General features: G+C 46.8%; 4 protein-coding genes across 5 annotated transcripts; 3 read left to right on the forward strand and 1 right to left on the reverse strand.

Moving 5' to 3' along the window:
• Nucleotides 1–546: 546 nt before the first annotated feature.
• Nucleotides 547–1,077, forward strand: LOC135389357 (uncharacterized). The gene has a single exon (XM_064619413.1). It carries the CDS (start codon nucleotides 547–549, stop codon nucleotides 1,075–1,077), a length of 531 nt encoding a protein of 176 aa, XP_064475483.1.
• A 63-nt stretch (nucleotides 1,078–1,140) lies between these two features.
• LOC135389358 (uncharacterized) lies at nucleotides 1,141–3,005 on the forward strand. The gene is made up of 2 exons (XM_064619414.1): nucleotides 1,141–2,832; nucleotides 2,979–3,005. The coding sequence occupies exons 1-2, from the start codon at nucleotides 1,141–1,143 to the stop codon at nucleotides 3,003–3,005; spliced, it is 1,719 nt and encodes a 572-aa protein (XP_064475484.1).
• A 30-nt stretch (nucleotides 3,006–3,035) lies between these two features.
• On the forward strand, nucleotides 3,036–5,254 carry LOC135388425 (uncharacterized). Its single transcript, XM_064617982.1, has 2 exons — nucleotides 3,036–4,324; nucleotides 4,784–5,254. Exons 1-2 carry the CDS (start codon nucleotides 3,127–3,129, stop codon nucleotides 5,113–5,115), a joined length of 1,530 nt encoding a protein of 509 aa, XP_064474052.1. The 5' UTR covers nucleotides 3,036–3,126; the 3' UTR covers nucleotides 5,116–5,254.
• Nucleotides 5,255–8,587: 3,333 nt separating this feature from the next.
• Nucleotides 8,588–15,756, reverse strand: LOC135388426 (mucin-19-like). Of its 2 annotated transcripts, XM_064617984.1 has the most exons (3): nucleotides 15,667–15,756; nucleotides 9,902–11,863; nucleotides 8,588–9,799 (listed from the first exon to the last, which is right to left on the reverse strand). In XM_064617984.1, exons 1-3 carry the CDS (start codon nucleotides 15,676–15,678, stop codon nucleotides 8,768–8,770), a joined length of 3,006 nt encoding a protein of 1,001 aa, XP_064474054.1. In that variant the 5' UTR covers nucleotides 15,679–15,756; the 3' UTR covers nucleotides 8,588–8,767. The 2 variants fall into 2 exon arrangements, with proteins under 2 accessions (XP_064474054.1, XP_064474053.1); XM_064617983.1 differs by having other exon boundaries at nucleotides 8,588–11,863.
• Between the last annotated feature and the right edge of the window lie 5,602 nt (nucleotides 15,757–21,358).

Consider the following 21,358-nt stretch of genomic DNA (forward strand, 5'->3'; position numbering starts at 1 on the left):
CAAAATGGCACTACGCAAGTGCAGCGCGCGTGAGCAGTTGAGTTCGACCTTGAGTTGCCTGCGGAGGAGTGCAACGCGCTTAGATGGTTTTCGTTTATGTTCAACAATTGGAACGCTTTGCATCTTAGTCCCTGTGGGCACACAATGGTTCAGCTTCATTTCAACGGCAGCGGTTCTTACTTCCTGAATAGAATACTGTTGTTAGAACATTTTTTGCGTGTAACATTTTTGGGCTGAAGTTGTAAACGTGTTACAAAGGGAAGAAGACAACGATCGTGCGGGGAGCACGTGAACTGTTTTTTTGGTGTTTACTTTTGTTTTTCTTGGTTCGGGTACCGTGAGACATGGTCGCAAATAAATGATGCTGCGATGGAATGCTTGAGTCCCTGTCTTTGAGCGAAGCTCCCCAACGAACGATTTCACATAACTTTTGGTGCCGAAACCCGGGATCTTCGAGGACTGAAGGTATTGAAGGACTCTGATCGACGAACACTGCTGAAACGGTAACGACGCAGCGAATCAACGGAATCGAACACGGCGGACGCCATGTCTCATCTACCGAAGAAACGTCAGGTGCTCCGGTCCCAAGTGACCCGAATCATCACCGAAGCCAACAGTCTACTGAGCGGGACTGGAGAAGCCACATTGGACGCTCTCGATGTGTTGATCGAACGGCTTCAAGCGTGTCACCAGCAACTTAACGACGTAGACGCTGAAATCGAACACAGCGAGATCGAACAGAGCGAAGAGGATTTTACGCGCACATATGAATACAACGACCGTGTGATTACCTGCATCGCCAGACTGAAATGCAAGAAGAATGGATCTGTACAAACTGGAATACAGACCACTTCTACGACGAGATCGACGGCAGTCAAGGTGAAACTCCCTAAATTGGAGTTATTGAAGTTCGACGGCAAGCAGCGAAATTGGCAGGCCTTTTGGGAACAATTTCAACGGCTGATCCATCAGAACGAAGATCTGACCCAGAGTGACAAGTTCAGTTACCTAAAGTCGGTATTAGTCGGCGAGGCAGCAGCTGCTATAGCAGGTCTGCACTTGTCAGCAGAATGCTAGAAGGACGCAGTAGAGTTGTTGCAGCAACGTTATGGGACGGAAACTGCCATCATTCAGGATCACATGGAAGCACTTTTGAATATTCGTCCCGTACGATTGTCCGAAGACGTACGCGAGCTTCGTAAGCTCTATGACAGACTCCAAGCCCACATTCGCGGACTGAATGTCCTAGGTGTGAGTGAAGACTCTTACTGTTCACTGCTGTACCCTGTACTGCTACGCTCGTTACCGAGAGACATTGTGCTGCAATATCACAGAAAATCGGCAATGGCATCCACCCCGGTGGGAGTTCCATCTGATATTCAAGCTGGAGACAGCGCCGGAACGACAAGAATTTCTGACCCTGCTGTGAGGCAATACCGGAAGAAGGTGTCAGACCTACTTCAACTGGTTAGAATTGAAGTAGAAAGCCGGGAGCAGGCAACATCTACCCAAAAAACCGACGACAAGGGACAGTACAAGACTTCTCACGACCGCAAACGCCAGCCAACAGCTTCAGTAGCCGCACTGCAGCACTTGGCTGGGAAGACACGCTGCACATTCTGTTCGTCACAACAGCATGAGACGGAGAATTGTGATTCTGACATTCCGTTAACGAAGAAAAAGGAGATTCTCAGAGCTGAGCGGAGGTGCTACCGATGCACTAAACTTAATCATCAATCCAGGGAGTGCAAGAGCAGGTTGCGTTGCAGGAAATGCACAGGCCGACATGCAGCTTCAATGTGCGATCCAAGCTACGCGTCGAAAAAAGGATCGAAAGAAATTGACGGGGATCAGGACTCTGTCGCAACGCCAACGACGTCCGTTAGCCTACATTCAGCTGCTGACAATTCAAGGAGGGCTACAGTTCTCCTTCAGACTGCGACGGCTATGCTGGCTGGAGAAATATCCACGACACTTGCCAGAATCATGTTTGATGGCGGGAGCCAGCGGTCCTTCATATCAAGGAGGATGGCGAAGAAACTGGGGTGCAAGTATTTGGAGACCGAGGAGCTTACGGTTGAAGTGTTTGGAGGCCACCTCACAGAACGGAGCTTCAGGAGAGTACGATTGTCAATGAGCAGTCGTAATGGAGAAAAGAGCTTCGAGATTGAAGCATTGGAAACCGACAGCATTTGCGAGCACATTCTTCCGATGATTGACAAAGATATACAAAGCAAGCTGAACGACAAGAATCTGGAGCCAGCTGATGTTATTCAGACCGATTCCAAAGAGATCGCAGTGCTCATAGGATCCGACTATTATTGGGAAGTCGTCAGCGGGAAGGTGGAAGACCTCGGCAAGGGACTGAGGGCCATCGAAACGTCCTTCGGCTGGTGTGTTCAGGGTCCCATCCCGACAGGCGGAAATGTTGTACACTGTAACAAGACGGTAGTGCTGCGGACGGTGACGCAAGAGCGGCCACTGGAAGAGCTCGTGACAAAGTTGTGGGATTTGGACAGCCTGGGAATACGTGAGACAGAAAACGATGATACGAGGGATAACGACGTTGTAACGTCGTTCATGGAGACTGTGGTGAAGGTCGAAGATGGCTATCAAGTATGCCTACCGTGGAAAACGGAAGTGGATCTGGAGAGCAACGAGGCCGTCGCCCGAAAGCGACTTCATCAACTCCTGAGGAAGCTTACACGTGACCCACAGCTCATGAGCGAGTATGACAACGTCATACGGCAGCAGCTACGCAGCGGTATTGCGGAGGTGGCAAGCCCACATCAATCATCGCAGGGCAGGACGTACTACATGCCCCATCAGGCGGTAATCAGAGAAGGCGCCAGCACGACAAAGCTGCGGGTCGTATTTGATGCCTCGTCACACGATGCCAAGGCGAAGTCACTGAACGACAATTTGGAAAGTGGCCCCAACTTGAACTGTGACCTAGTGGCATTACTGCTGAACTTCAGGAAATATCGGGTGGCTATGGTCGCTGACATCGAGAAGGCCTTCTTAAAGATTGGCGTCACCGACGCTGACAGAGATGCACTACGTTTTCTGTGGCTGAAGGAAGCTCCGACACACGATCAACCTTTGCCAGACATCGAAACGTACAGAATGACCAGGGTCCCTTTTGGAACCACGTCGAGCCCCTTTCTACTGGCAGCTACATTACAACAACACCTGCGGAGCCTGAAAGACGAATACCCCGTCACGTGTACGTTGCTCAGCGAGTCACTGTACGTTGACGACCTTCTGGTTGGAGCAGCAGATGAAGGAAGTGCCGAGAAACTTTACCGTGAGGCGAAGAGCATATTCCAAACTGCTTCTATGAAGTTGCACAAATGGGCGTCCAATAGTCCGACCATGAGGAACTTGTTTGAGGAGGAAGCAACAGCAGCGATGCCACAGGGTCAAGTGGCGGGTGTACTGAAAGTTCTTGGATTATCTTGGAATCCCGCGACGGACAACCTGACATTCGCAGTGGACAGTGTCAGGCAGATCTCCGAGCAACGTAAAGATACGAAACGTTTCGTACTACAGACAGCAGCAAGGCTGTATGATCCAATGGGATTGATTTCGCCATTTCTCGTAACCGCTAAACTCTGTTTTCAACGCACTTGGCGACTTAAACTTGGATGGGATGAAATTCTACCAGATGACATCAGACACCAATGGGCTGACTGGTGCGACGACCTAAGACATTTATCGCGGATACAAGTACCGCGATTTTACGAGTATGGCTTAAGTGACGTCGCCGACAGCAGAGTGCTGCACGTCTTTGCGGATGCAAGCACCGCAGCCTACGGCGCGGTAGTGTACCTGTGCGTAAGGGACTTAACAGGAAGGACGACGACGACACTGGTTCTGGCGAAGTCAAGAATCGCTCCACTAAAACAACTGACGCTGCCCCGTCTAGAGTTGATGGCGAGCCTCGTGGCATCACGCCTATTTCAGTACATCGGCGGAAACCTCAAGCTTGACGTTAGCGGCGTGCATTTCTGGACCGACAGTATGATCACACTCCATTGGATCCAGGGCGATGCAGCAAGATGGAAACCATTCGTAAGGAACCGAGTGACCGAAATTCAAAAGAACAGCGATTCGCATCCTTGGCACTACTGTCCGAGCAAAGAGAATCCCGCTGACTTAATGACAAGAGGAATATCAGCTCAACGACTGATCGAGAGTCAGTTGTGGTGGAAGGGACCACCGTGGATCGTCAGCGACGAGAGCTCGTGGCCAGGAAGGCCCCCAACGACACGGTTTGCGTCCGAAGAACTTGAAGAAATGAAATCCCAGGTGTTAACCACAGCTACTTCAACATCCACAGTACCGGTTTTACTTGACATCAACAAGTACAGTTCCGTACTCAAGCTTCATAGGACAACAGCATGGGTCCTGCGCTATATTCATAACCTGAAATCGCATGTCAGGAGGAGTGGAGTACTGTCAACAGAAGAGATCGAAAAGGCCGAAGTCCATTGGATAACGACAGTTCAACGGATGACCTTTCAGCACGAACTGAGCTGTATCGAAAAGGGCTCCAAACTTCCGAGCAACTCGCCATTAAGGGACCTAACACCATTCATCGACAACGACGGGATTATCAGGGCTGGCGGACGTCTACAGTTCAGCCGTGGAACGTACGACGAGCGACATCCCAGGATCTTGCCTGGAGATCATCATTACACGAAGCTACTGGTTCGTCAGACTCATCATCAACTTCTTCATGCGGGCATCAGAGATACACTCGTGCAACAATGCAGAGAACTTACCTCAACGAAACTATCATTAGACGAAATTTGGACAAGTCGACAAAGGGGTCTTGCCCACTTTTGGAAAAGATGGCACAAGGAATACTTGGCCGAACTGCAGTCATCTCGTTCGTCGAGAGTTTTCAAGTCATCAGCGCTCAAACCTGGCGACATAGTCATCTTGCACGATGAGAAACAACCACGGCCGCTCTGGAAGTTGTGCAGGATTGTGGACGTATTCTGCGGCAGGGATGAGAAAGTCAGGGCTTGCACCGTACGCCTACCTGATGGGACTTTGCGAAGAAGACCGGTGCAACTGCTGTATCCGCTAGAACTGGCCAACGGTTAAAAATGCGCGCTAGCCCATTTTGGGGGGGAGTGTGTTAGAACATTTTTTGCGTGTAACATTTTTGGGCTGAAGTTGTAAACGTGTTACAAAGGGAAGAAGACAACGATCGTGCGGGGAGCACGTGAACTGTTTTTTTGGTGTTTACTTTTGTTTTTCTTGGTTCGGGTACCGTGAGACATGGTCGCAAATAAATGATGCTGCGATGGAATGCTTGAGTCCCTGTCTTTGAGCGAAGCTCCCCAACGAACGATTTCACAACTGTCATTGATCGAATATCACGTTTTATGGCATAAAATGCCACGAACGAACCAGACAGAAAGCAAGAAAATATGTGGACGTGAGCGAAACGCGAATTGTAAGTAATATTCGGAACTTAGCTTAAGTTACTTTGGCGAAGTTACCTGGAAAACAAACGAGTCCCTCTGAAAGGGCAAAACTACCGAGTTAAGTTACAAGTTCCAAAAAAACGGAGCTTAGTTATAGTTATATAGAGCGAGTTACTGCGAACTCTGGTGTTGATAAAGTGCAAACTATAGCGGAGCAAAGGAGTAAAGGCGACGCAGCAATAGACGCACGAGGGACGTCAGGTGACGGGGAAGTCTGCTTTGCATACTGAAGGACAATGTGGGCTCAACCGCGTGGTGGAACAAGACGCCACTGTTGAGCGGCCAGGGTTGACAACATGGCAGGATCCTGGAGACCCGCCGAATCCCCTTCTTCGTTGCCTCGTACTCCAATGTGACCACAATCCCACTACGCTGCAAACAGGTGTCCCTTATCTTAGAATGTCTTGTGCACCTTTATGAACTTCACACTCACTGATGCCAAAGACACCGATGCTCCCTATGCAGTGCCGCATTGGGATCGGTGTACACAACCCAGGAACGTGTTTGGAATTCCAGTACCATCTTCAGGAATAACAGAGTGGCATATAGTTCCAAAAAGGCGGACTAGGTGCGGTATGATAATCGATAACCTCGTGATATGGACTCGGCAGGTGTAACAAACGTCGGAGACGATCCATCGCTCGTAGAAGAGCCATGTCTGCGAACACCACGGTATGGTTGCTGTATCTTGTCAATGAAAAAATGGCAATGAAAAAATGGCTAGGAAGCAAGCGAGCTGGTGAAGATGATGCATAATGTAAAAACCCCGAGACTAGGGAACACGAAGGGACAGACACAACACGAAGTTTGTCTGAGGGCGGGAATTGGGGTTCCATTATTTTCTTTTCTTTCTAATGAGGCCAGAAATGCGTTGAAATGGGCGGCTCTGGATACAGTGGGGATACAGCAGGGGATATAGTGAATGAAAGAACGTTTGGCAATGCGTCACGGATGCACCGGAAGACTTGGCTGTGTTTCCGCCTACGGATCTGCTGTCCAAGTGGCGGTGCGCGATCAACCGCTGATAGTAGCGAACATTTACAGTGATGGACGTAATCCCGAATACGATTAATGGATTGATTGGTAAAAGGAAAAAAATAGAGATGTTACTCCCAAAGCACGCTCCGGCTACTTCAGGACGCGTTATTTAGGGTGTACAACAAATGAAGGGTCTGTCGTCTTTCCTACATTTTCTATGCAGAAAGAGACTCTCGAACGCTTCTTAGTGCACAAGACCAACTCTCTCTCGCCAATCTGAGCGTATACCAAAATTTCCACCCGCGAAACCAAAATCTAAATTTGATCATCTCTGATTTGCGTCACACTAAAAACATGGGATATTAAAACGGAGCTTTATAAGTATACCTGGAAGGCTAAATTAAATATGTCGTACACGAGAATTGCGCCATACTTCGATTAGATATAAGACAGCAGAAAAACATGGATGGGACAGTTGAGAGAACGTACGGAGACGTATTTAGCATGATATGTGATAAGACCATCCACTCTAGAAGAAAACATGGACATTGACACATACAATGTGTATCATGGAAGATTCCGCGCAGTTCGAATAATGATGGCAGTGTACAGTCACGGTAGGACTTGTTGCAAACGCATCGGCGAAAGCCGATTCGAGGGTATCGTGTGGAATGGGAGAATATAGAGACGGACCAGGACATTCAAGGAGGACGAAAGCTTTTCTCGAAGATGTGATCCACATTTGTTTGTGTGAGGCCTTATATGCGATCCACATTTGTTTTTGTACGGCTGCGTTCTGGGAAAAGGTGTGGTAGGTATTCCTCTGAAGTCTTCCGTTGCAGCGTGAAGGCCTAAAATGTTCTTGCGTGATACTGTTACGTTCAACCTTCTCGTACAGGTAAACGTCATTTCGCATCCTGCTAAGAGCCAACGTCTGTTTGTAAGTTTTTGTTTTTTCTTCTTCTTCTTACTTTTAGTATTTCTTACATTCTTGCGCTTTAACTGTAATAAAGCGAGGGCAAAAATGATAAACCCTTGAAAGGGTAAAAAAATTTACATGTGGTATGAAACTTTCAAATGCTTTTACTTCCTAACTTGGGGTACGAAGAAATAAGTGCCAACGCACACAGCTTAGAAGTAGGTTGATGCTGTTTCCCATTTGATCGTAACGCTTGGTACTGTTGAATACCTCTAAATAAACTCTCGAACGTACGTATATTTTATCGAACACTCACGGCAAAAAGCCGCATACACGTACAGTACCAATCCAACATAATGATGAATGGAACAACACATTGAATTAACGTGCCCGATCAGCTCGATGTCTCTGGCTACACAAGTCTGTATGGCATCACGTACGATACATTACTATTCCTCTTCCAATAAGCTTCGTGAATATGGCGAGACGAGTAAAGTTATAGCTGTCGCAACAGAACTTTCAGAAAATCACTAAGAACTGTGTAATTTACGATAAAGCCTATACAACTTATGAATATGAGGACATGGACATCAAAACACAACACGAATCTCAAAGAGACTCAAGGTTGTTGTCATCGGGACTAACATCTCTATAATTTTCATTTCCTTTCTAATATATCTATTCTCGTAAAAATTAGCAGGACTACATAACGCTATAATCCTGTGAAATGACTGACATTGAACCTGTTCTGCAGGAAAGATCTGTGTATAGGAATGACCACGTCATTGATTTTCAAGCTCACACCACAGTTTTTTTCTTCATTCCTCTTAGTAATAGTGATATGCTTCGATACGACACGCTTTTTTTGTTTTGTTTCGGTTAGCACCCCGAAGCAACTGTGTCTATATGAGTGGTTTACAGACACATGAAGGAGCGGGAGACAGGGGATGCTTCAGGGGCGGACTTCATCCGTCTGAAAATGTGCCGAAAGACTAGGAAAAACTGAGGTTTTCGAAGCCGCCATTGTTTAGCATGACCTTGGATCTAGCACGGCCGAGCGGATGCTCTGCGCTTGAAAGCACAAGGCAATACTAGACCAGCCCTGTCTCGGCTACCCTGGTAACCTAAAAATATGTCTATACCATAAGGCACGGTATGCTACTCCAAATACATAGAAAGTGCAAGTCACTCCAGATTTTCTTCCAATTTATTCTGTTTACTAAGTTGATGTTGAACATTTGTATTTTATGCACCCGATGGTAGCATAGACAAACAGTACACAGTAACAGGTAGTGGCACAGTTCAATTGAAGGTTTAGTGCCCCCGGTGCCACTCTCTGCCGTCAGTCCCAGTATGATGCCAGTCTTCATTAGCCCTTCAGAAGTCCACCTCCTAACAGGCCTCCGGTTACGCCGCTGGTCAGCCCACCAGTTAGGCCACTTGTTACGCCTCCAGTTACGCCATTGGTCAAACCACCAGTTAGGCCACCCCCTGTGAGTCCACCAGTTAGGCCACCCACAAGGCTATTACCAGTCAGGCTACTGGTTAGGCCACCAGTACCTGTAAGACCACTAGTAAGGCCACCAGTTAGGCCACTTGTTACGCCTCCAGTTGCGCCATTGGTCAAATCACCAGTAAGGCCACCCCCTGTGAGTCCACCAGTTAGGCCACCGACAAGGCTATTACCAGTTAGGCTACTGGTTAGACCACCGGTACCTGTAAGACCACTAGTAAGGACACCAGTTAGGCCACTTGTTACGCCTCCAGTTACACCATTGGTCAAACCACCAGTTAGGCCACCCCCTGTGAGTCCACCAGTTAGGCCACCGACAAGGCTATTACCAGTTAGGCTACTGGTTAGACCACCGGTACCTGTAAGACCACTAGTAACGACACCAGTTAGGCCATTCCCTGTGAGGCCGCCGACTAGGCCGTTACCACTTAGGCTACTCGTTAGGCCACCGGTCCCTGTTAGGATACAAGTTGCATCACCGGTTAGGCAACCAGTTACGCCAGTAAGCAAGCCACCGGTTACTCCTCCAGTCCCCGTTAGGCCACTAGTTAGACCGCTAGTGAGGCCACTAGTTAAGCCACCAGCTCCCGTCAGGCCACTAGTTAAGCCCCCAGTTCCCAATAGAACACAATTTGGATCACCGCTTAAGCAACCGGTTACCCCACTGGTTAGACCACCAGTTACGCCGCTAGTGAGGCCACTAGTTAAGCCACCAGCTCCCGTCAGGCCACTAGTTAAACCCCCAGTTCCCGATAGAACACAATTTGGATCACCGCTTAAGCAACCGGTTACCCCACTGGTTAGCCCACCAGTTACGCCGCTAGTGAGGCCACTGGTTAGACCGCCTTTTCCTGTTAGGCCACTAGTTAAGCCACCAGCTCCTGTCAGGCCACTAGTTAAGCCACCAGTTCCCGACAGAACGCAATTTGGATCACCACTTAAGCAACCAGTTACCCCACTGGTTAGACCACCAGTTACGCCGCTAGTGAGGCCACTAGTTAAGCCACCAGCTCCTGTCAGGCCACTAGTTAAGCCCCCAGTTCCCGACAGAACGCAATTTGGATCACCACTTAAGCAACCAGTTACCCCACTGGTTAGACCACCAGTTACGCCGCTAGTGACGCCACTAGTTAAGCCACCAGCTCCCGTCAGGCCACTAGTTAAGCCCCCAGTTCCCGACAGAACGCAATTTGGATCACCACTTAAGCAACCAGTTACCCCACTGGTTAGACCACCAGTTACGCCGCTAGTGAGGCCACTAGTTAAGCCACCAGCTCCCGTCAGGCCACTAGTTAAGCCCCCAGTTCCCGATAGAACACAATTTGGATCACCGCTTAAGCAACCGGTTACCCCACTGGTTAGACCACCAGTTACGCCGGTAGTGAGGCCACTAGTTAAGCCACCAGCTCCCGTCAGGCCACTAGTTAAACCCCCAGTTCCCGATAGAACACAATTTGGATCACCGCTTAAGCAACCGGTTACCCCACTGGTTAGCCCACCAGTTACGCCGCTAGTGAGGCCACTGGTTAGACCGCCTTTTCCTGTTAGGCCACTAGTTAAGCCACCAGCTCCTGTCAGGCCACTAGTTAAGCCCCCAGTTCCCGACGGAACACAATTTGGATCATCACTTAAGCAACCGGTTACCCCACTGGTTAGACCACCAGCTACGCTGCTAGTGAGGCCACTAGTTAAGCCACCAGCTCCTGTCAAGCCAGAAGTTAAGCCCCCAGTTCCCGACAGAACGCAATTTGGATCACCACTTAAGCAACCAGTTACCCCACTGGTTAGACCACCAGTTGCGCCGCTAGTGAGGCCACTAGTTAAGCCACCAGCTCCTGTCAGGCCACTAGTTAAGCCCCCAGTTCCCGACAGAAGGCAATTTGGATCACCACTTAAGCAACCAGTTACCCGACTGGTTAAACCACCAGTTACGCCGCTAGTGACGCCACTAGTTAAGCCACCAGCTCCCGTCAGGCCACTAGTTAAGCCCCCAGTTCCCGACAGAACGCAATTTGGATCACCACTTAAGCAACCGGTTACCCCACTGGTTAGACCACCAGTTACACCGCTAGTGAGGACACTAGTTAAGCCACCAGCTCCCGCCAGGCCACTAGTTAAGCCCCCAGTTCCCGATAGAACACAATTTGGATCACCGCTTAAGCAACCGGTTACCCCACTGGTTAGCCCACCAGTTACACCGCTGGTGAGGCCACCGGTTAGACCACTTGTTCCTGTTAGGCCACCAGTTAGACCCCCAGCTCCAGTCAGACCACTAGTTAAGCCCCCAGGTCCTGTTAGTCCACCAGTTACGCCGCTAGTGAGGCCACTAGTTAAGCCACCAGCTCCCGTCAGGCCACTAGTTAAGCCCCCAGTTCCCGATAGAACACAATTTGGATCACCGCTTAAGCAACCGGTTACCCCACTGGTTAGCCCACCAGTTACGCCGCTGGTGAGGCCACCGGTTAGATCACTTGTTCCTGTTATGCCACCAGTTAGACCCCCAGCTCCAGTCAGACCACTAGTTAAGCCCCCAGGTCCTGTTAGTCCACCAGTTACGCCGCCAGTTAGCCCGCCGGTTAGGCCACTGGTTAGTCCCCCAGTTACGCCACTTGTTACCCCGCTGGTTAGGCCGCCAGTTACGCCGCTGGTGAGGCCACCGGTTAAACCACTTGTTCCTGTTAGGCCACCAGTTAGACCCCCAGCTCCAGTCACACCACTAGTTAAGCCCCCAGGTCCTGTTAGTCCACCAGTTACGCCGCTAGTTAACCCGCCGGTTAGGCCACTGGTTAGTCCCCCAGCTACGCCACTTGTTACCCCGCTGGTTAGGCCGCCAGTTACGCCACCAGCCAGGTCACTGCCGCCGCCGAGGCCAAGAGCTCCGCCACCTCCTGTGAGAGCAGCAGGGTACGCCATTGCCACAGCCATGAGCACGGCAAGGTGGGGGAGAACAACCTATAACGGATATCCAAGTCAGTTGTCAGTAAAGCAAGCCAAAGTAAGCACAACGTATATAAAGTCCAATTAAAGACACGTTATCGGGACATAATAAGGCATCTTCTACATGCGGAAATAGCGACTCTCACAGTCCGGTGGAAATTCATGTTCTGAGGTTGCAACACAGAAGAAAGAAAACACACAAGCCTCAAGTGCCTAAGAACAACTAAAAGAAGGAAGTCACTGGAAAGGTTAGCCAGCTGCAGGACTCGAAGTCACATCTTCTGGATTCCCTGGACCGGCAATCCAGAAGTTGAGGGTTCGAGTCCTAAAGCTGGCTAACCTGTTCAGTGACTTCCTTCTCTCATTGTTCACAGTCCGGTGACCAAAGGTTAGAACGTGTCTTTACCGGGTCTGTGTCGCAAGGGATGTTCATGAAGAGCTTCTCGGTTATGATTTGATAGGCTGCTTTAGTGTCTTCTCTGATGTGAGCTATAGTGCCGCAGGCTTGTTTTCGTCTTACTTGCTTTCGTGTTTGTTGTCTTACTCAGTATTTTTCCTTGGATGTACGTGTGCTCAATTTGAAATACTTTTTTGTGGTATTTTCTACTCAATATACTATAATTACTTTTTAGATCTCCATGACAGCGTTTCTTTATCTCGTTTTTTCATGCTCCTGCTTGCTGGGAAGGAATTTCCACTTTTCTTTTTTTCGTTCTGACCCCGACCTTTCAACTAAGCCTCCATTTACCGGTCTTGTTGCAGCTATTCGCCTCTCCAGCAGGCTGCTCGCCACCTAGCGGACCCCAGCAGAAGCACTCAATGAATGATAGTAACAGCAGACGACAGGTATATTTAGCGCTGACCCGAAACTGCCGCAACTTCCCTTCGTGTGCGATGGAGTGTCCCGGCTTACAGAACTCAAACAGCAACAGAACTGCTCAATTTCGCGGTGCAAAACTACTGCGGAGAAGAATATTCAGTGTCGGGCAGAGGAAGAGGAAAAAGATACTATCAAACGGGCCGCGTGAACGAAAACAACGAAGACAGCAGGAAACCACGCGCGAATTATGTTATTTGGACAATTTTTGAAGCGTGTCTCGTGGAAGAAGGCATGAAGCAGAGCGATTTGTTCATCGGCAATCATTCTTTTCTGCGCCATCTTGAGGACGACGCGAGCGCCTCTATACGTAGTTGGAGAGGCGAATAGCATTAAAGGGCAACACAGAGTTTTCTTTATCTTTGTCTAGACACACTGATAGCTTGCAAGATATTCAGTGACCCTATCTGTTCATTGGCGCCCAAGTTCTGTCCTTGAAGATAGCTTTGTTCCGGGGCACCTCTAATTTAGCAGACTGTGGTACCCTTTATGATCAGTTTTGATCACGGTGTTTGGTGACTCATGTGGTGCAGCAGGGACTTGTCGGGTTTGCGAGCAACCACAGCTGACTGACTTGCCATTTTTAGAATATAAACGAATCACTCCATACTACATTCTAGTGGCTAATCCTGAATCCTAGTCACGGAGTGGTGTTGCAAACTATTGGGGTAGTGCGGGAGCGGGATGTCCTAAGTATAGTTACGCCACAACAGCTTAACATATCATCGCCGACATGTGTCCAAAGCTTACATAGCAGGGGCACGTAAGGGATACACAGGTAAAAGATGTTAGGGAGTGACGCCGAAAATAAACCTCTATCCGAGAAACGTCATCATGACGTTGGTAGACAGACCGAAACAGATCGGAAGGGAAGAGCTTGTTTCCACGAATAGGCAATTGTTCGCTGCCTCCTATTGAAAGGAAAGTAGAGCCCAAGGTCGCGTCCTTTTCAGGGATCATCGTAATCCCCTCAAGACCATGGTTTTCGGGCGCGACCTTGTTCGCCCCCATAGCTTCGAGCATAGTTCAACTCTACCAAACCGGTGGGGCTGTCGAACACTATGACGTCATTTATTTACAAACAGGGAGAGGTCTATTGAAATAGGGGGAGGGGGTGTAGACCCAGTGATACATCTTGGCAATATCTTGTTGTGGATATATTGACGTCCCATGAACTGTCGTACACAGCCCGTTGACGTCTCTTGTACAATGAGAGGACTCTGCTTTCAGTATCCAACAGACGTCCTAGCAATGTAACTTCCCAGACATCTGGATATTAATGGGACATGTACGTTTCCATGAACACCTGCATTATGTTGTATACTCTTTTGTTTTTCTTTTACAATTTGTCCCTGCTCATGCAGAGGCGTTAAACACGCAGATTGCACGTTAAAACCTCTATTTGTAGGCAAGGTACGTCCTATCTCCAGTGTATCCAAATATGTACATCCCAGTCAAGAGGCGTCGCTGATGCAGATTCTGCACCCGGAGTGGTGTAATACGTTACAGCCATAATTCGGCACAATGCGTCACTGGCAACTCTGTGACCAGCGCGTACCGTACGGCACCGTCTATCAGTGTACTGAATGAAGCACGTACTAAAGTACAAGTATCTGGGACACGTCCATTAAGTGCAGTATCGCGAAAGCCGCCTGTAGCGGTGACCACGTCTTCGTAGGTAACCCGTACGTCCAACTACGTCAACAGTATACCCAGTAACATTCTTGACATACCTTCCTACCACATACTGTGCTTTTAATTCAGCCTATCTTCTATATTACGATTACCTCACAAATAAAGTTTCAAAACCGAAAGGTTCCCCCTTGCTCGAAAAATGTTATGTCATTCCTGTAAACATGTCCAGGATATGTCTATAACATATCGCACTCTTGGTTATTTCTTTGCACATCCTGCAGATCTCCCTGGGATGTGCAAAGTGAGATAAATTTCTACATCACATTGTGGACGTACAGAAAATGTCTGCATGGTGCACGTCTCGGATATATGTGACGTTCCCGACTTTTCTGGGACGTCTCCGATATATTTCTGGTCTACTGGGGAGGGGGTCTGGTTAAATCATTGCCACTTTCGTTTACGGTAGGGGTAGTGCAACCAGCTGTGGGGGTCAGACCATAGAATGGAGTCCACGAAGGAGGCGCGTTTGTTCCCCTGGCCATTGCTGAAGACATGTTTTCAATGTATCTCAGAAAGAGACAACAATATTTTGGTCGAATGCAAGCTCTGCGGAATAAGTTACTTTCCACTTTAAGGAACTTTAGGAGGAACTAATGTTTTGTACGTACGTTTACGGCTGTTTATCCATTATTTTACTCAATCTGAGATATCAGACAGAGATGCTGCTCATTTGTGGAAAGCGCGGGCATTTTTGTGTTTCCCTGTGAAGTCGGCCGGCGGTCGTTGCCCGCATGAACGTGACCGACAACGACAACTAGTTCCATCGCAAAAAGGCCACCCATTTTTAACAAGTCAGGGGAGGGACCATTCGGCATTATGGTTGGCTCGGTTTTCAACGCGTACTGCAACCCCTTGTCTACCCTTTCGTCACCTACAAATTGTTGTCTAATCTAGTGATGCTGCTTGTATCGAGCTGTGCGTGATAGATGAAATCTGCTGAAACCAATGAGGTGGGAAACTGCCAATAAAACAAAGGCGCACGTAATTCAGTTTCCCGTGGAAAAACAAGGGGAAATGCCAGCTATACTTTGAGGCTCAATCAACTATGATCGTGAGCGACGCCTTTTGCCCACAATGAAATCGATATAAAAGAAAAATGTAGCGAATACGAAACAGAAGTCCTTTGCATTCTCTCTGTGTGTGTATATAGAGCTAGATCAGCCGACCATTTTATTCGGCAACCGCATAACGATCACTTCTATTGAAAGCTATTGGGAATGCCAGAATGGATGCAATATGTACTCACCAGGATCTTCATGGTGTCTGAATGTCGTTGTTGCTAAGTGGCCTTTTGTGGCCCCACTTATATTCTCTCGTAAGGTCATTACACGTGGACTAATTGCCCGGATGCTAAGGCATCCGGGAAATGTCGGCCTATTCGAGATCAGTCAATCATCCCGTGTCGGGCGGACGCAACACAGTCTGCATGCGGAACAGATCCCTGATTTCCTTCAATAGATAGCGTGCCCAACTCTCGAGAAAGGACAAGCAATGAACACTCAACAATGCTCGGTAGAGTTGCAGCAAAAGAAACGGGTTCTATATATTATGCTTTATATCGTTACCAATCCTTTTATGGTGTCCTTTCTACACCCGTCATATATTTCTTACTACGCCTACAAGAAAGCGGACGAAGACGAAAACCAAACAGCTATTGCTAAAAGTCATCCAACGTGTCTAAGCCGCATAATAAATATGCCGTCTTTTTTTGTTATTTTCTCACTATTCGCTTTTATATATACTGTTCACATGTGCGAGACTCCGTCGTTGTAGACTTCGTCCAACCTCTTGGTATTTTCAGCTAAAGTATCGGTTACTTTTTTTAAAATAATAGAAGCGGTATTCCGTTGCCTTAAAAAGGAAATATCGATATGGGTATTCCGCTACTTTTTACTCAAGTAATGAGTATCGGTATCGCGATCCCATATTTCGGTAACGGATAGAAACTCTCCAACTATACAAAGTGCTAGGATATTTTCCACCCCCCACGCTAAGGTGTACACGAGAGAGACTGTACCGGCGTCTCTTTTGAGTACCTTCGTCATAAGAACAGCCATGGGAAAGAACTATTGCAGTGACGTCATTGTCGACCGCACGGTGTAAAGAGTACGAAATGGGGGAAACAGGGTACCACTTGCTGTAGCACGACATCGCTTGGAAGAGTCTTCTGGGATGCGTTTTTGTCGAATGGAATTGTTGCGGGGGATCCGGACGATAAGTCCCCGGACAAAATGTCCCCGGCTGCAGTCCCTCACTGCGAAATTAAATTTCCTGCTACATAGTCGTTGCTAGCTTCCGTGACAATAGATGTTTGTTTTCATGCTGTCCGTGGAGATTGTGCGTCCTGGGCCGACTTCTCTTAAGGGGATTTAATTTCCTTTGTAGTGCTGTTGTTAGCTTCCATGACAATAAATGTTGTCATGCTGTCCGTGGAAATTGTGCGCCGTGGGCTGACATCTCTTAAGGTGGTTTAATTGCCGTTTTATTCGGCAGCCCCACTACGCCTTTGATATTCTCCGTGCCTCCCTGTTAGTGATGTACTGCTTTGTGGACACATGCAATGACACATATATCAAAAGTGAGGACCGTTGCAGTGATTGTGACATGATCAAACCAAAATATTTATTTAAAAATTATTTACATGTGCACCGCTACATTCGCACCACTTCGAGTTCCGCTCTAAAAGCGGATTGTTCTAGCAACACCTCGTAGAAATTCTTCCAGAGTTTTTTCATGCTGGATGTACTGGCTGCAGAGATTCCGAAGCCTTGCTTGCAGCTCCACAGTTGCTGCTTTTATGCGTTTTTGAGATCGGATTCCTATGGGTTCTTGCTGGAACACCGTTGCTTGGAACACACTTGCTGGAACATCGGAGGCGGTTCCACGCCTCCGAATGGTTGTTTGTACGGTGGCCGTTTGTCATCGTAGCGTCATGAACATTCCATACCTCCGGCGGAAATTTCGGTGGCACTCGCCATAGTGTTACATTTCCATTTCTTCGGGGTACATTTCTGAATGAGCCCAACACGTAATTGGTTTGAAAGTACGTGACCAGTTCATCAATATCTGCTGGCTCAATGGATTTGAGGAGATGAAAACCATCTACTACCTCTGAAACGGGGAGGAAGGCAAGGGCGTCCAGCATGCCAACGAAGTGTCGAAGTCCCTCGTCCTCCCTGTACCTCGGTACCAAACCGAGCTGTTGAACCTTCCTCCACGTTGACTGGGTCATGTGGAAGAAACATCACTGTGTCTTCACGTCGCTTCTAAATACTTCTTTCGCGGCATTCATTGAAGCCTTCTCAAAGTCGGTTAATATAACCTCTAGGTAGGGCGAGCAACCAAGCGATTCGCATCTCGATGTAATCTCACGTAATAGTTCCTCGTAACACTCCTGAGTCTTCCTTTCCATGAGTGCGTAGACGACAGAAACCGCAGCCTCACCAAGAGGGATTAGAATGACGTAAAGCTCCTGAAAAAGCTTTGGGGCTACGTCAAAGTTTCCGTCCATGAACCACATCTCACTTTCTGCAAGGGCACGCAGACACTGCAAAGTTCCAAACACAAGAATCCTGTTGTCGGCAGTAGGACTATTGTCGTAAAAAAGGAATAGTCCTCTCTTCACGCAGCGCCATCGTATTCCCGATTTCAAGGCCTTCTGCTTCGTGTAGATGTAGCCGTCATACACAAGCTTCTGTGTTCCTTTGTTGGACAAGATGGATTCCATTCAGAAATAATCAAAGAGGACAACAGATGTATGAGCGAAATTGGTCGTTCGTACAAATATTTTTTAAAACAGCAAATCTAATCTGCACATGGGCTGCACTGCTGATGAGCACTAAATATTGTAGATGACTTACCTGGCGATGCAAACGCAAATTGCGAGAGACGGACTGTGAGATGCACAGGGACCCTCCCGCAGTCGGCGCCGAACACTCTGTGAGTCATGCCACAGTTAGCGAACGTCTTTTATGCACTTCTCCCTTTTTCTACAACAAACAGATAATAGTAGTAGAGAGTGGTTCATAGGCTACGGGGGTGAGAAACTATAGGATCCCTGCCCTGAGCCCTGCGCGTATTTTTCCCTGCGCGGCGCGTGTGCGGAGGGTTGTCCACGTGATTATCAGCGGGGGAGGGCTCCATGCGCGCTCATCGTAGCATATTTTTCAGCCTGGGCAGACTTCTTTGACTATACTTGGGCCGACTTCACATATTTTTCCGATACAAGAGGTGAGCGGTTTACATGCAGAGACATGCAAAGAAGGATCATACACAAAAAGTACAAGTCAAAATATATTTATTAATGCCAATCAAGTTGAGATATATTTATTAAAGCCAATAGTGCTAGGAATTGTGATGCCAATCAGGTGAAGGAGAAAAACCCAGCCGAAAAACATTCACCACCTGTAACAGGGTGGTGCTCGGGTGGAGGGCTGCTGTGGTGGGCGGAGCGTGACCGGAGGGCTGCGTGCGCGCTTACAATTCACCCATGGGCTGACTTATTCCACCATTTGCCTACTTGGGCCGACTTCCTTCCCGCGACAGGTGGGCGGCGCTCGAGTGGAGGGATGCGTGCGCGTTTACCATTCAGCCTGGGCTGCCGACTTTGGTCATTTTTCAGCCTGAGTCGACTTGAATCGTAATTTTTCCAGCTACAACAGGTGTGCAGTAGGCTGTTTACATGCAAAGGATAGCCATACACAAAAGTACAAGTGAAAATATATTTACTAAAGTCATTAGGAATTATGTTATGACTCTGTGTCAATGGGAAAAACTTAGCGAAAAATCTGAAATAGAAGGAACACAACACACGTAACAATACTTATTAAAGGTATGATACAATAGAATTGAATAGGTATCACAAATCAAACACAATATTTTTTATTAACAGTAATCACAAGTTTTCAATGAATCAGAAGTGATAGCGCATTTAAGATATTCTTAATCAATACGATTACAATCAAAATTATAAAAACGTCTGAGATGTTAGAATCTGTTAGGTGTAAGTAATTTCGAGCACAATAGCTAATATTCCAATGTGACACAAATTTAATTTCTATTGAAGTGAATAGCACAGACATAAGACAATAATTCGAATCAACACATAGCATTAATATAGAACCTAACCGACATGTAGGGAAATAATAGCTACAGCATATCAAAACGATCACCACACTTAATCAAAGAAGATATTCTTAATCAACATGATTATAAACAAAATTATAACTTGTGTTATAAAAAGTATAATATTCCTATACGTGAGAACCATCTTTGCAATAGCGGGAAGTTCTGATAGTTGTATGTAATTAACTGTGAACAGCAGAGACACTGGAAGACTATGGGACACGAACACAAGAGGAAATAAAATCTATACCACTACAAAGAAGATATTTCACTTCACCACATGGCACGCTCCTAGCCAATAAACAGAACAAAGAACGACACGAACACAAGAGGAAATAAAATCTATTCCAATACAAAGAAGATATTCCACTTCACCACATAGCACACTCCTAGCCAACAAACAGAACAAAGAACGACACGAACACAAGAGGAAATAAAATCTATACCACTACAAAGAAGATATTTCACTTCACCACATAGCACGCTCCTAGCCAATAAACAGAACAAAGAACGACACGAACACAAGAGGAAATAAAATCTATACCACTACAAAGAAAATCAAAACAACATAGTAATCTATCATTCAGAAAATCAGATGAAAAAATCACTCATCAGAAAATAGACATGTTAAAAATGAACTTCAACACATAGCACGCTCCCAGCCAACATTCAGAACACGAACGACACGAACACAAGAGGAAATAAAATCTATACCACTACAAATAAGATATTCTTAATCAATATGATGACAATCAAATTACAAATTGTATTATAAAAAGTCTGAGACGTGAGAACCATCTTTGCAATAGCGTGAATATCTGTCATAACATTTCGAACGCAATAGGGAATCTCAGTTTTATATGCCAACATTACTCAACTTTTAATTTCTTATTAAGTGAATAGCATTGACGTAAGGAAATAACGAGAAACAACACAATCAACAGCTACAATTAATAGAGAGCCAAACCTGCGCACCATCCAACACATAGAGAAATAATAGCTAATCAATCTATCAAAGGCGAAATAGCACAGACTTAACGCTGAAGAACACAGGAACACGCGGCGACACGTAAATAACAACAGAAGAAAATCATCTATCATTGAACCATCATAAAATCAATCAATATACAATTTTCATTCTAACAAACACTACGAACCTTAATGGAGGTATCCAAGACGTAGGAAATATGCACTGTTTTCACTCTTTTCCTTAAAGCCGGGAGACTTTGTCTCTATCTATATGGCCAAAGCACTGTGCATGCTTTATTACTCAAAGGGTTGGAGGCTATATTCCTTCGTCCAGCAAACAGAACGCTCTAGAGGTCAGATAAGAGAGAGTTCAAAGGCGATATATTTTATTGTGCAGCGCAAATAGATGTCGACATCACTCGCGGGGGTCACTATCTTTTCGCATCCTTTCACTGAAACGGAAATCTTTCGTCAAAGTGGTTGTCAAGTCGGCTAAGTTTGTAGAGATGCGATATTGTTATTGAAGATGTAGAGAAAGTCCAAATTATTAATTGGTAGCAACGATACTCAATCAAAAACGAGAAACAAATTTAATTACGTAAATTTTTGTAATATCTTGCAACAGAAATTTCTAATGAACCACACAGAAATATCAAATGTGAAATGCAACTCAGAGTTATGAGGCATTCCCATCTTAGAGGTACTTACTTACGTCAATCGAGTGAACAATTGAAACAAATACAAGACAATAGTTATTTCAGGCGGTAAGTTCACAACTCATAGAGTATCAGTCGAGCGAATACTTGAAACAAAATCAAAACAATAATTCTCACTACAGGCGGAGA

Source organism: Ornithodoros turicata, chromosome 3 (genome assembly GCF_037126465.1).
Source record: "Ornithodoros turicata isolate Travis chromosome 3, ASM3712646v1, whole genome shotgun sequence".
In the NCBI taxonomy this organism is placed as follows: Eukaryota; Metazoa; Arthropoda; class Arachnida; order Ixodida; family Argasidae; genus Ornithodoros; species Ornithodoros turicata.

Bases quoted from the DNA above. Each gene is read 5' to 3' on its own strand.
- LOC135389357 (XM_064619413.1), top strand. From the start codon at position 547: ATGTCTCATCTACCGAAGAAACGTCAGGTGCTCCGGTCCCAAGTGACC.
- LOC135389358 (XM_064619414.1), top strand. From the start codon at position 1,141: ATGGAAGCACTTTTGAATATTCGTCCCGTACGATTGTCCGAAGACGTA. The intron at 2,833-2,978 runs GTAATCAGAGAA...GCTGAACTTCAG, and splicing joins ACTACATGCCCCATCAGGCG to GAAATATCGGGTGGCTATGG.
- LOC135388425 (XM_064617982.1), top strand. From the start codon at position 3,127: ATGACCAGGGTCCCTTTTGGAACCACGTCGAGCCCCTTTCTACTGGCA. The intron at 4,325-4,783 runs CTACTTCAACAT...AATGCAGAGAAC, and splicing joins ATCCCAGGTGTTAACCACAG to TTACCTCAACGAAACTATCA.